General features: G+C 52.8%; 2 protein-coding genes across 8 annotated transcripts in view; one reads left to right on the plus strand and one right to left on the minus strand.

Moving 5' to 3' along the window:
- TRAP1 (TNF receptor associated protein 1) overlaps positions 1–5,517 on the plus strand; it is a 50,825-nt gene extending 45,308 nt beyond the window's left edge. The window contains exons 15-18 of one of the 2 annotated variants that reach the window (XM_055409352.2): positions 288–373; positions 1,563–1,708; positions 5,021–5,093; positions 5,263–5,517. In XM_055409352.2, the coding sequence (XP_055265327.2) occupies positions 288–373; positions 1,563–1,708; positions 5,021–5,093; positions 5,263–5,364 (407 nt within the window). In that variant the 3' untranslated portion in view covers positions 5,365–5,517. The remainder of the gene's footprint in view (positions 1–287; positions 374–1,562; positions 1,709–5,020; positions 5,094–5,262) is intronic. The other variant, XM_055409353.2, reaches the window with a different exon arrangement.
- The window catches only part of DNASE1 (deoxyribonuclease 1), a 35,221-nt gene continuing 27,728 nt past the window's right edge, over positions 5,456–12,948 (minus strand). For 3 of the 6 annotated variants that reach the window (XM_055409355.2, XM_055409354.2, XM_055409358.2), the window contains exons 2-9: positions 7,869–8,016; positions 7,479–7,567; positions 7,226–7,309; positions 6,894–7,009; positions 6,630–6,742; positions 6,396–6,550; positions 5,964–6,060; positions 5,456–5,818 (exon numbers count right to left, since the gene is read on the minus strand). In XM_055409355.2, the coding sequence (XP_055265330.1) occupies positions 5,771–5,818; positions 5,964–6,060; positions 6,396–6,550; positions 6,630–6,742; positions 6,894–7,009; positions 7,226–7,309; positions 7,479–7,567; positions 7,869–8,015 (849 nt within the window). In that variant the 5' untranslated portion in view covers position 8,016 and the 3' untranslated portion in view covers positions 5,456–5,770. Of the gene's footprint in view, positions 5,819–5,963; positions 6,061–6,395; positions 6,551–6,629; positions 6,743–6,893; positions 7,010–7,225; positions 7,310–7,478; positions 7,568–7,868; positions 8,017–8,953; positions 9,112–12,948 lie in introns of all 6 variants that reach the window. The other 3 variants (XM_055409359.2, XM_088832819.1, XM_055409356.2) reach the window with 2 other exon arrangements.

A 12,948-nucleotide genomic window follows, 5' to 3' on the forward strand; every position in this document is an offset into this window, starting at 1 on the left:
TGTGGCACTCAGGACCTTCAGTCTTCGTGGCAGCATGCAGGGAACTTTTAGTTGCAGCATGTGGGATCTGGTTCCCTGACCAGAGATTGAACCCGGGCCCCCTGCATTGGAAGTGCAGAGTCTTAGCCACTGGACCACCAGGGAGGTCTCTCATCTGCTTGCTTTTAGATGCAGAGCATTTTGGTAGCTTCTGTTGTTTGTTCTGGTCGGTGGCTGGCAGAGTGGAGGGAGCCCACAGGGAGAGGGTTATGGAGACAGCCCGAGCTCACCCTTGTGCTTGCCTATAGCAGGAGACCGCCTGTCAGAGAAGGAGACAGAGGACCTGATGGCCTGGATGAGGAACGCACTGGGGTCCCGTGTCACCGACGTGAAGGTGAGGCTCTCCAACGGGCCACCAGCCAGCCACCATGACCCTCTGTGACCACACAGCTGGCCAGCCTGCCGTCTCTGGGCTGCTGGCCTGGCGGGTGCTCTCCCAGCAGTGGTTGGAGCCATGGTGTGAGGTGGAGAGCAGGCATGTCACTGCCACCCCTGCACTCGTGTGCCCTCTGTCATGTGTGTCACATGTGCCCAGGGGTGCTGCTGATGCGAGACGAGCAAGCTCGGCCTTGCCTCCACTTTGTAGAGCAGATGGAGCCAAGAGTGGAAGGGGAGCAATTGAGGGCCTGGTGGGCAGAGAAGAGGTTGGTCTGCCTGGTCCAGGCCTAAAGGGGCTGCAGTAGCTGAGGATATAAGAGCACACCATCCTGCTTGGGTTCTTAGTGGGGGTCTGGGTGGGCTTTAATGAGCTAGGAACCCACCAGTCCAGCTCAAAGCTGCAAGAGAAAGAAAGCCACCATAGAACAGGTGTCACTGGCTGAGGGACATGTTCAGGCATGGCCGCAAGGGAGGGGCAGGTGTCCAAATGGCCGAGAGCAGACCCAGGGCCCTGTGGGAGGCGGCCGTGGGTCTCTGGGCCGCATTGGCCGCTGGGCAGGGGGCAGTAGCACACATATCGTGTCCGTGCTCTACAGCAGCGGCTCACTTAAGGTGGCCTGGGAGGGAGGCAGAATTCTTGTCTGTTTCCTACGAAGGAACAGGCACAGTGCTTCCCCAGGTCAGCAGGCTGTGGGCCCAGTAGGCCCGGGAGTCTCTCATGTAAGTCAGAAGGCCCGTAGCCTGCAGGGCTGTGGGGGAGAAGGTGTATTTGATGAAATAAAGGCCAGAGGGAGCCAGAGGGAGGGGCCGGTGAGAGCACTGTCTCTTGGATGGACAGAATTAAGGGAGAGAGGCGGGGCCTGGAGACACAGGGTCACTGTAGGACTTGGCAATGGCCCCTGTGAAGCAGAGACATATAGGTAACAACAGGCAGGATGGACCTTGGAGGCTAATTGATAGGTTAGAACTTGGCGGCTTTGGGGTGTAGATGAGGAAAGTTCCCAAGCAGCATGCAGTCAGGCCTCCTCTCCTTAGGGGGTGATGGGGAGACAGGGAGGAAGGCGCACTACTGTCCTGTCACCTGGGGAACCCTCGTATCTGTCAAGACCCTGCCAGGGCTCTCCTTACCTCTGTCGTGCCTGCAGGTGACTCTCCGGCTGGACACCCACCCTGCTATGATCACGGTGCTGGAGATGGGGGCCGCCCGGCACTTCCTGCGCATGCGCCAGCTGGCCAAGACCGAGGAGGAGCGTGCACAGCTGCTGCAGCCCACGCTGGAGATCAACCCCAGGTGAAGCCGCTGGGGCCTGCGTCGCTCGATGCCCAGGGGGCACGCATGCTTGTTTCTGACCCATCGGGTATTCTTTGAGTTGTATGAATCCGTCCGTGTTCTTTCACTTATAACACCCAGAGAATTACATGAGCTAATGGATAGTTGGGTTAATATTTATAAACACTCATGTTTAAAAAAACTGGACCTTGCCTGTGCCCAGAAGCTCCTGTTTTCCTCCCACGAGAATTGCCCCGCCCCCCAGAGGAGCCATAGTCCTGACTTCGGGTACTTGTGCATCGTCACACACAAGCTCAGTTCTCCGTTTCTGAGCGGCATGTGAAGGGACGCTGTGCAGCCTCTTTCTTCAGTCAGCCTGTGAGCCCAGCCTGTGCAGGGGTAGCTGTGGTTTGTGTTCACAGCTGAACCGTGTTCCGGGTACGAGTCTGCTCGGCACAGTAACTGTTCTGACAGACACTGGGGTAGTTTCTCTTCAGAGGCTGTTGGGAGTGGGTTGCTCTGTTGCCTGTCCTCCACCTGGGGCACGGGTGAGTCTCCATGAAGGGCTGTGTCCTCAGCTGGGCTGGGCCAGCCCCAGGGCTTCCAGAGGGCAAAGCGTCAGAACCCAGTCCTGTGAGTGAGCCTTGGGCTTGGCTTTCTCTCAACAAGGCCTTCTTTGTATATTTCATCAGCTGCAAGTATCTTCACTTACTTTTCACCTGTCTGAAGGTATCTTCTGAAGAGAAATTCTTTATGTAATTAATTTTAATGTAATCAAATGTATGCGTGTCTGATGTTTTCTGAGGTCTTAGGAAATCTCTATTTCAGACATGTTTCTTCCCCTGTATGCCTTTCGTGTTCACGGAGCCTGTCTGGGATCCACATGGGGGGTGGGCAGGGATACATTTCAGCTTCATGGAAACACCTGCTGCCTGGACTGTTAACTGCTTGATCTCTCCACTCCTGCTGATCTGTGCTGCCTTTTCAGATGAGTATTTTTTTCTTTAGCATACTTGTACATTTTTTATAGTTATTTGATGTCTTTTTTATTTGGTATTTTGACACTTCATTTTCTAACTGTTGCTGTTATATATGGAGGCATTTTTTGTTTTGAAAACCAACTTTGTATGCAGCAGTAATTTTTAGTTACCAAAAATGTTAGAAAAAGTCCATAGTTTCCCACCACCACAGTCACTGTACCCTATTTGGTATATTTCTTTTGGACTTTAAGCTATGGGAGCTTTGTTTTTTAATATGTGTCTGATTCTTTAATTTACCACCTTATCATATATTTCCTCCTTTTTAAGTATTAATTTCCTTAAAACTATTTGGGAGTAGGGAAATGTGCCTTTTCCAGCTTCTGAGACAAATTACTAGCCACACAGTTACTAACTGGAAGATCTGAATTGGCTCATGGCTGGCCACGCAGTGTCCAGGGCCTCTCCACAGCCACCCCAGTTGGCAGGTAGGCATAAGCGATACAGGCCTGCGTAATGGATGCGTGGCTCCCAGCACTGAGTCCAGCAGAGATGGGCATTGACTGGACATCCACTGGCTTTAACTAGTTCTGGCAGAAATGTCGTTTTATAAGATAGCTGTGCAGAGGGCTCATTTTCTATTGCCAGAAGACTTTAACTCATTTGCTTTAAAATTTGTTTACGTGTTCCTTGTGTCTTTAGAATTCTCAACCATATGGAGTTCATGGTGGGACACCTCCAGTGTGGGATCCTCACCTTTGCAGCTGTTTGCTGCTGTGAACAGTGCTGGGAGGGAGGGAATCACAGCGTCTCAGACGGGGTGCCACAGACACTGCCACTGTCCTCGGTACCTTCCCCCACAATGCCTTCAGTTTTATCAAACACCTTCATTTCTGCCATTCAAAAATGAAAATTATACCTTATAATTTTGATGTTTCCTATTGTATTTTTGCTCTGCAGAAAAAATTTCAATTTTTATGTAGTCAAGAGTCTTTTCTTTATGACTTCTATGTTTGTATTTAGTCTGAAAAGGCTTTCTTTCCCCTTTGAAGATTATAAAACACTTCTTCCCTGTTTTCTAGTATTATACTTTGCTTTTAGTTTTTACATTTAATCCTTGGTCGGTCTGGAAATTATTTTGGTTCTTGGTTCAAGGAATCACACAGGAAGAAACTTGCTTCCTGGGTGCTGCCCAGTTATCCTGTCTTCAGTTCAGTTCAGTCGCTCAGTCACGTCTGACTCTTTGCAACCCCATGAATTGCAGCATGCCAGGCCTCCCTGTCCATCACCAATTCCCGGAATTCACTCAAACTCATGTCCATCTAGTTGGTGATGCCATCCAGCCATCTCATCCTCTGTCGTCCCCCCGTCTCCTCCTGCCCCCAATCCCTCCCAGCATCAGGGTCTTTTCCAATGAGTCAGCTCTTCGCATGAGGTGGCCAAAGTATTGGAGTTTCAGCTTCAGCATCAGTCCTTCCAATGAATATTCAGAACTGATCTCCTTTAGGATGGACTGGTTGGATCTCCTTGCAGTCCAAGGGACTCTCAAGAGTCTTCTCCAACACCACAGTTCAAAAGCATCCATTCTTCGGCACTCAGCTTTCTTCACAGTCCAACTCTCACATCCATACACGACCACTGGAAAAACCATAGCCTTGACTAGACAGACCTTTGTTGGCAAAATAACGTCTCTGCTTTTTAATATGCTGTCTAGGTTGGTCATGACTTTCCTCCCAAGGAATAAATGTCTTTTAATTTCATGGCTGCAGTCAGCATCTGCAGTGATTTTGGAGCCCAAAAAAATAAAGTCTGCCACTGTTTCCCCATCTGTTTCCCATATCCTGTCTTATCAGGTACTAATAACACTGCTGTATGAATTTGACCATTTTATACACTGTCCACTTCACACTATTACCATTTCATTTTCCAGAACTAAACTACTTGATTATTGCGCTTTATGTTTTAACTCCTCCAATTTCTTCTGATCTTCCATGTTTACTTTTCTTTATGGATTTGATAAATTTTTTTAAGGAATAAGAATATAATTTAAGGAAAGTTTCACTTCTGTCTGGTCCACTTATCCAAGAATATGTCTTTTTGTATGTTAAATTTGACTTTCTTTACCTCGGAGTATATAATTTTTATATTAATATCAAAACTTTTGCCAGGTTTTCTGGGTATAATCTATAATCAGTTAAAGTTTTTGTGTTTATCACTGAGCTGTTCTTTATCACCCTTTTTGTTGCTGCTGCGTGTTCTGATAACCCCACCGTTGCAGAAAAGCCACCACAAGTTACAAGCCCTTATGCTCGGTGTGCACCCCCAGCTCTGAGCTAACGTGGTTTCCATGTTGCAGGCACATTCTGATCAAGAAACTCAGTCAGCTGAGAGACAGTGAACCTGACCTGGCCCAGCTGCTGGTGGATCAGGTGAGGCTGCTGGAGTGGGCAAAGAGCAGGCTGAGGCTTTGCAATTTCCTCTAAAACCCTGTTTTAAACAGAACAGCTCTCTTCCCTTCTTCTCTCTGCGTGTGAGGTCCCTGGATTGGACCCAGGCCTTGCTCCCCCTCCCACTGACAGGCGCTGCCCTGCCTTTCAGATCTATGAGAACGCCATGATTACAGCGGGACTCGTCGACGACCCTCGACCCATGGTTGGACGCCTGAACCAGCTGCTTGTCAAGGCCCTGGAGCGACACTGACAGCCGCGGACGAGGGGACAGACACAACTGTGGGGCAAGGCGGCCTGCAGCCAGTCACTCAGGAGTAGGAACACACACGGGAACGACTGGGTGCACAAATGACAACACCCCCTTTTGAGTTTTATTTAAATTAAAAGGCATTTCTTAGTTTTAGACTCTTTGCAGACTGAGAAGGTGGGGTGCTCTGGTGACACAACCGCCACACTTACAGTGGAAGTGGGTCAGGTGAGGAAAATCCTGCCTTCCATCCCTCTCCTCAATTCCAGCGGCTGCAGGGTGGTTGGGGGTACACGGGGGAGGGAAGGCACTGGGTTCCTTAAGCTCCACCCTCCGCTCTTAACTGTGACGAGTCAGTGGTCGTCTTCAGCTCCTGGATGGGGCAGAGGTTGTGGACCCCAGAATGGACTTATGTCAGCGTCACCTCCACTGGGTAATGGTCACTGATGGCCAGGGCCTGTGGGAAGACAGCAGTGAGCGCAGGGACCCCAGACACCGAGTCGTCTACGGTTGTGCGCCTGAGGTGGGTCAGGACTGGCCCAGGGCCATTGGGTTTTCTCAAGTCAACAAACAAAAGCTGCGTGACCAGGACAGACACTTACCATCTCGTTGCTCAGTCCATATGCAGCTTGGAAGTCAAAAGGAGCGGCTGAGCCAGGAACCACAGAACTCTTGAGCAGAGACCCTGCAACCACGATCCTACAGCAGCAGACACAAGAGCAAGTCCCCTTGAGCCCAGGGTGTGACACTCTGCACTTGCACCTTGGGTCCTGGCCTGTCCCCCCAGCTCCTCTGGGTCTGCTGGATGTCACACAATCCCAACCGTGCTCAAATGCCACCGTGGAGTCGGTCGGGCCCCAGCTCAATGTTGCCCCAAACTGCACACCCCTGACCAACCTCCATTATCTGCCAGTGTCGTATTCTCCCTAAATGTGCTCCAACCCAAAACTAAGCAGTGCCTTTGCTATGTCAGGAGGGGAGCGTCCAGTCTTGGGAAGTACTTCTGAAGCTAGTCACAAAGGCACCCCGCTCACCGGTCATAGGCGCAGTTCGTGGACGTAGCCGTGGTGTCGGCACTGTCGGGAATCAGCCACTGGAAGGTGGAGCTTGTGCGCAGGCGGATAGATGACCACTGTGAGGAGGTCACGTAGCTGCAGTCAGCGTTGAAATCTCCCATCAGCATGACGTCCTGCCAGGACACAGCCACGGGTTGGCCAAGGGCACGATGGGGGCCCCCCCAGAGCTCAAGGTGGGGAGAGGGGGCTCACGTTCAAGCCCCACTTCTGCTGGACATCCAGGTAGACGTCGTAGAGAGAGTTAATCTCAGCCACTGCATCTGATGGGGCTGAGTGCAGGGGAACAATGGCAAACTCCTTGACCTCTGTGGGGACAGCAGGGCGGGTGTTGGCTGGGGTGGAGGATGACTGAGACACCCCCCGAGGGTGGACATCTTCCTAAGTAACTTCAGTGTAAGACCAAAGGGGCTGTGGGGTGCAGCACAAGACCAGCGTGTCCGGGGCAGGCGCACTCACTGGTGGAGGGGGATGAGAACTTGACCACAGCGGGCTCCCGGCTAAAGCTGTCATTCCCGCAGGACTCGCAGCCGTCGTCGTACTGGTAGGTGTCCAGCACGGACACCTTGCTGGGTCTGCAGAAGGCCAGGCAGAGGGTGGTCGGCCTGGGCACCGCACAGACCCACTGGCACAGAGCTCCCACCAAGGCCTCCTGCCTCTGCATGGGCTGAGGCCTCGAGGGGCACAGCCCAGCTCAGATCCCTGCTCTGGGGGCCCCAGTTCTGGCCCACTGGCTCTGGGAGACATTGCAGCCTCCTGTGTGCCCGTGAGGCGGAGGCCTGCAGCATTACCTGAACACAAAGAGGTAGCGCTCCTTGTAGCTGTTGCGGCCCAGCGGCTCACTGACCACGTAGTGGTAGGTGTTTGGGTCATCCCTGGATTGAGGAGACAAACGTCCCAGTCAGGAGTTGGTGATGGGGCGAGTCCCAGGGCCCTACCCCACACCTGTGTCCCTGCAGCAGGCTGACCTGGCACCATGCCCGGGAAGAGACAGTCACCATCATCCCCCTCCCCCCGGGCCTCCTGGGACCCCACTTCACCCACTGGTTGAGATCATCCAGCAGCTTCCCCACAGCCACCAGGTGGCTGTCTCTGACCTCCTGGATGAGGGCGATGTCGTAACGACGCACGATCTGGGGACAAGGCCACAGTGTTGCTGAGCAGGCAGGCGGAGACCGGAGTCCAAGCCCGCCTGCTGTGGGTCCCAGGGCTAAGCTGCTGCCCTCGCCCTGGACACTCCCTGTCACAGCCTGGTCTAGGACCCTAATATCAGCCATGGACGGCACGGCAATAACAAGGGCCTGTCCCCCTGACTGACAGGTCACCACCACTGCCAGACCCTCAAGACTGACCACCGGCCCAGGATTCCCAGGGCCTGTTAGCCCACCTCCAGCTTCCCCACCGTGAGGGCCCTGGGGACAGAGCTGGACTTACCCGCACAATGTAGCTGGAGAGTGTAGCGTTGGACATCTTGGTCTCCCCAAAGGTGCGGATGTTGAAGGCGGCTATCTTCAGGGACAGGCCCAGCTGCAGCAGGCCAGCGAGGGCGAGCAGCAGCCCCGTCAGCCTGATGCCTCTCATCCTGGAGCAGGAGGGAGAGCCGCGTGTGGGCTGGGGTGGCAGACTGGGCACCCTTTCCTCCTCATCCCAGCTGGACAGAAACAGACCAGGGCAAGAGCCCGATGCCAAAGACCACATAATGGGCCCTAGATCTCCTCATCCACCAGCAGATGAGCTCCGTGAGGATCGCCAGCCCAAGAAGCCCCTGGCAATGTAGTGCCAGCTCACTGCCCTTCATGCTCCAGACACTCCCTCCGCGGGACTGGCTAGGGTTCTCGCGGTCGGGCGTCCACCTCCTGTGGTCCACAAGTCACCCAGCCCTTGGGGCACCGGACACACTCACCTGAAACCTTTCACAAAGAATTCTGCCAAGAATTGGTATTCTTCAGTACCAATTTTCTCTTTTGGCTGCTTAAATAATACTCACGAAGTATTAAGAAACACAAGCAGGAGCTGCTGCAGCTCTACACAGGAATGTCCGTCCCACCTGGGGTTTTAAAGGTTCAGGCAGCTGTGCCCTTTCCCAGGGCATCACCTGGAGGACGCGGAACAATAGCCCTGCCTGTATGCCTTTCTCAGCAGGTGGGTGACTGGCATGTGTTTATTTTGAGAGGCACAGGTCCTTGCTTCTGTAAAAAGCACCTGATGATATTTGCACTTGATTTTAAAAAGTCATTCAATACAGCCAAAGGCTCTCTGACTTTTGCACATGTTGCTCTCCCAGAGATGGGGAACAGGTGCCCTGGAAGGCGGGGCCCCATGGACACTCCAGCTGCCTGATGTGAGGTGACCTTGGCGCCAGCACAAAGCTCAACTGTCCCTGTTGCGAATGGAGCCCATGGCGGCGGCTCTTTTCCAGAAAACCCCTCTCTCCCCAACTCCAGCCCTGCTTCCTGACCTTTCCCTGTGGGGGTTTCAGGGTGGTGGGCACCAGGAAGGGGCAAAGGCTGCAGGCCCACCTTAACTGTTAGCAACAGAGAGCCTGTGTGTCCAGGCGCAGGTGACAGGAGTAGGTCACAAGAACACGGTCAGGCAGCAGATCAGGGTCAGGCTTTGGGTCCAGTCATTTCTTCTTGTAATCGTTTGCCTTCCCATTTGTATTCACTTCCTGTGGCTGCTGCAACAAGTCACCACAAACTTGATGGCTTAAAACTATAAACTTATTGTCTAATAGGGGGCTTCCCTGGTGGCTCAGAGGTTAAAGTGTCTGCCTCCAATGCGTGAGACCTGGGTTCGATCCCTGGGTCGGGAAGATCCCCTGGAGAAGGAAATGTGTAACCCACTCCAGTATTCTTGCCTGGAGAATCCCATGGATGGAGAAGCCTGGTAGGCTACAGTCCACGGGGTCGCAAAGAGTCGGACACGACTGAGCGACGGAACGGAACGGATTGTCTAATAATTTCAGAGGTCAGAGATCCAAATCACTGCACTGAGCTGAAATCAAAGTATCACAGGCTGCACACCCTCCGGAGGTTCTGGGAGGCCCTTCCGCCCTCTTCAGCTTCTGGAGGCTCCTGGTGTCCTTGGCTGTGGCTGCATCACTTCACGGCCTTCTGTGTCAATTCTTCCCCCTCAGAGAAGTAGGTGAGTGAGTGTAGGGTCCTCCCAGATAATCTGGGGCCATCTCCATATCATGAGATCCTTTTCTGCCGTGTGATGTTTCCAGGGATTAGGACATGGATATATCGGAGGGAGGGTGGCATTATTCAGCCCATCACCCCATCAATGGGGGCTCTGCCCCATTACGGAGAGGCTGTGGTCTCCAACAACAGCCCTGCAAGTAGGAAGGCTGGGTCCCTCCCTGGAATGGAAGGGCCTTGCAGTGGCGGGCGTGTGGGGTGTGTGTGCACAGGGCTACAGGGGACTGGGGTTCAGGGAGCAGGAGTAGCCTGAGAAGAGCAGTCTTCAAGGACCAAGGTCAAAATCACAGAAGTGTTGTCATGGGTGTGGTGAGCTGGTCATGAAGGAGGACACGGGGGATTAAACACTCAGTAAACCAAGACCAGAACCCCCTGAAGTAATGAGAACATGCTGACGGACAGCTCTGGCGGTCAGCAGGAATGCTAGTCAGTTTGAAACGGCACCTACAATGCAGGATCACGTGGCCTTGCCCTCAGGCTGCCAGGAGCCCCCCTGCAGCCTTTTGCAAAGGTTTGATTGCAGACTCTCCTGTTTAAAATCTCCAAGACTACAAAAGGATCAAAATCAAGATTCTAACCACTAACCAAGACCATCAATGCATCCAGAATAGGTGCCTTGAACTCTTTCTTCCATGATTTCTTCCCTGAACATACAGGTACAGATCTTTGAGGGGAGCATGAGACTACACCAGTTGCTGGCACAGCCGTGGCTCACAGAGAGGGTACCTGGACCCTCACCCCCAGTTTTCAGGGGCACAGGCACCTGTTGGTACCCCTGTTCCCCCATCAACCAAACACTGCCCCTTATGTGCCAAGGAGCTGCCCTCCCTCACCAACCTGCCAGAAAAAAGATCCCAACTACGGCCTCACTTGCACCAAGTGCCCAGCTCCGCTGCCACACCAGCGGCCCAAAGTTAGACCCACAAGAGAGGCAGGCAGCACAGCCCGGGAAGAGCCCAGCCAAGAGTCAGGGGTGTGGGGCCCAGTCCAGGCTCACCCACTGAACCTTTGACCACTTTGAACCTCAATATCTTCAACTCTAAATAAAATGGGGATAAACCCATCACTGCTTTCCTCTTAAGTTTGTCTTAAGGATCAACAGACAGAAGAAAAAGATAATCTCACATCTTAAAACTTCACCCTATCCTAGAACACCACTTCCCTGGTGGTCTAGTGGCTAAGACGCCACGCTCCCCATGTAGAGGTCCCGGTCCGATCCCTAGTCAGGGAACAAGATCCCACATGCCGAAACAAAGATCCTGCATGCTAACTAAGACATGCAGCCAAAACAAAAAGACCCAGTGAGCGCCCCCAAGAACTTGGGGGTGGAGGGGCGTGACTTGCACACCAACATGTGGCCCAGGAGACAGAAGGTCCACAGGCCCAGGGGAAAAGAAGGGCACAGAGGAGCAGTGCCCACAGTGAACCTGCAGGCACAGCAGGATGCATTTTACTTTTGGGGATACTAAACATCTCTCAACACTCCAGCATTTCAACATGACATCTTGCTACACTGCTTTGTGTAATTTCATGTCTGCAAAGCTAGGTTTCTGGCAGTTACTGAAAAGGTAATTACTGTTTAAGTCAATACGGAAAAGGCAACAAGGGTAACCACGTCCAATCTGATTCCAAAATTCAAGAAGAGCCTGACAGGCAAACGATCCACTCCTAAGTAATTACGGTTACTTAAAAATGCAATGAAAAAAATTTTATGTATACATTATTTTCCAAATGTCTATTATAAGTTGTTAGGATATAAATATTGTACTTAAACTGTTTGGACTTAACTATTTAAAAATGAAACTGTTACTTCTTTGGCCTGTGGGTCCCTCAGAATATTGGAAGGAAAGTTATGACCAACCTTGATAGTATATTAAAAAGCAGAGACATTACTTTGCCAACCAAGGTCCGTCTAGTCAAGGCAATGGTTTTTCCCGTGGTCATGTACGGATGTGAGAGTTGGACTGTGAAGAAAGCTGATCGCCGAAGAATCGATGCTTTGGAACTGTGGTGCTGGAGAAGACTCTTGAGAGTCCCTTATACTGCAAGGAGATCCAACCAGTCCATTCTAAAGGAGATCAATCCTGGATGTTCATTGGAGGGACTGATGCTAAAGCTGAAACTGCAATACTTTGGCCACCTCATGCGACGAGTTGACTCAATGGAAAAGACTCTGATGCTGGGAAAGGTTGGGGGCGGGAGGAGAAGGGGATGATGGAGAATGAGATGGCTGGATGGCATCACCGACTCTGTGGACATGAGTTTGAGTGTACTCCGGGAGTTGGTGATGGACAGGGAGGCATGGCGTGCTGTAATTCATGGGGTCGCGGAGAGTCGGACACGACTGAGCGACTGAACTGAAATGAACTGAACTAGGGGTACCCTGAGAGTCTGGGACCCTCTAGGTCTAACACATACAGTGGGGGTGCCCCCTCCCACGATGGCTCTCGCCTGCCCAGACACCAGACGCCTCAGGCTTACCTGGGTCCCTGCTTTCCCTCAGCTCCACCCGCTCTGGTTCTGCAGCGCCCATGCCTGCCCTTCCCCTAACACAAGCAAACCCACCCTCTGGTCTCCCCGCTCCCAGAAACTCTCCCCACAGTCCAGTCTCCACACAGCACCCACACATCCTGTGAATCAGATCACCCTATTCCCCTGCTTAGAATCTATCATGGGTTCCTCCTGTCCTTAAGGGGAAAGCAGGCACCTACTAGGGGCTGGGCAATGCGAGCTCAGGGCCCCATGCTGCCCTCAAGGCCGCCCAGGTTCTGCCCTCCCCCAGCCTGGCCCTGCCTCTAGCATGGTCCCAGTGTCGCCTTTTCCATGGCCCTTATCGCTGGTTTTCTTTGTTTTAGTGTGTTTGCTCTTGCTGCTTATGCTCACTGAAGGCCAGCCTCTGCACTATTAATAGAACAGAAGCTGCACAGGAGCAGGGACCTCGTCTGTCTCATCCCTGAAAGATGCCTGAAGGGCAGAGGCCCTGTGCTCGCCTGCCCCCCACGTCCCACACGAGAGAATGTCCCCTCCTCACAGACCCCCTCAGAGAGAACCCAGCAAGGCCTCCTGTCCTGAAGCACAGGGGACACTGCAGGGCAGTGTCCAGGCAGCTTCTGGACACTCGGCCTGAACTGATCAGAAGCTCCCAGGAGCCGGTGGCCGTTGTGCCCGCCCTCAGCCATATGTGACCTGGATCCCTTCTCTCCCCTCAAGAGGGGTGTTCACTGGCCCCAAGACAGCATTCTGGAGGACGAAGGGGCGTCCGTCTTTCATTCGAGACAGTCAGTGTCTCTGCTGGGACACCGCTCTCATTGGTG

This window comes from Moschus berezovskii, chromosome 27, assembly GCF_049115385.1.
Source record: "Moschus berezovskii isolate FMDL1 chromosome 27, NW_MosBer_1.0, whole genome shotgun sequence".
Classification (NCBI taxonomy): Eukaryota; Metazoa; Chordata; class Mammalia; order Artiodactyla; family Moschidae; genus Moschus; species Moschus berezovskii.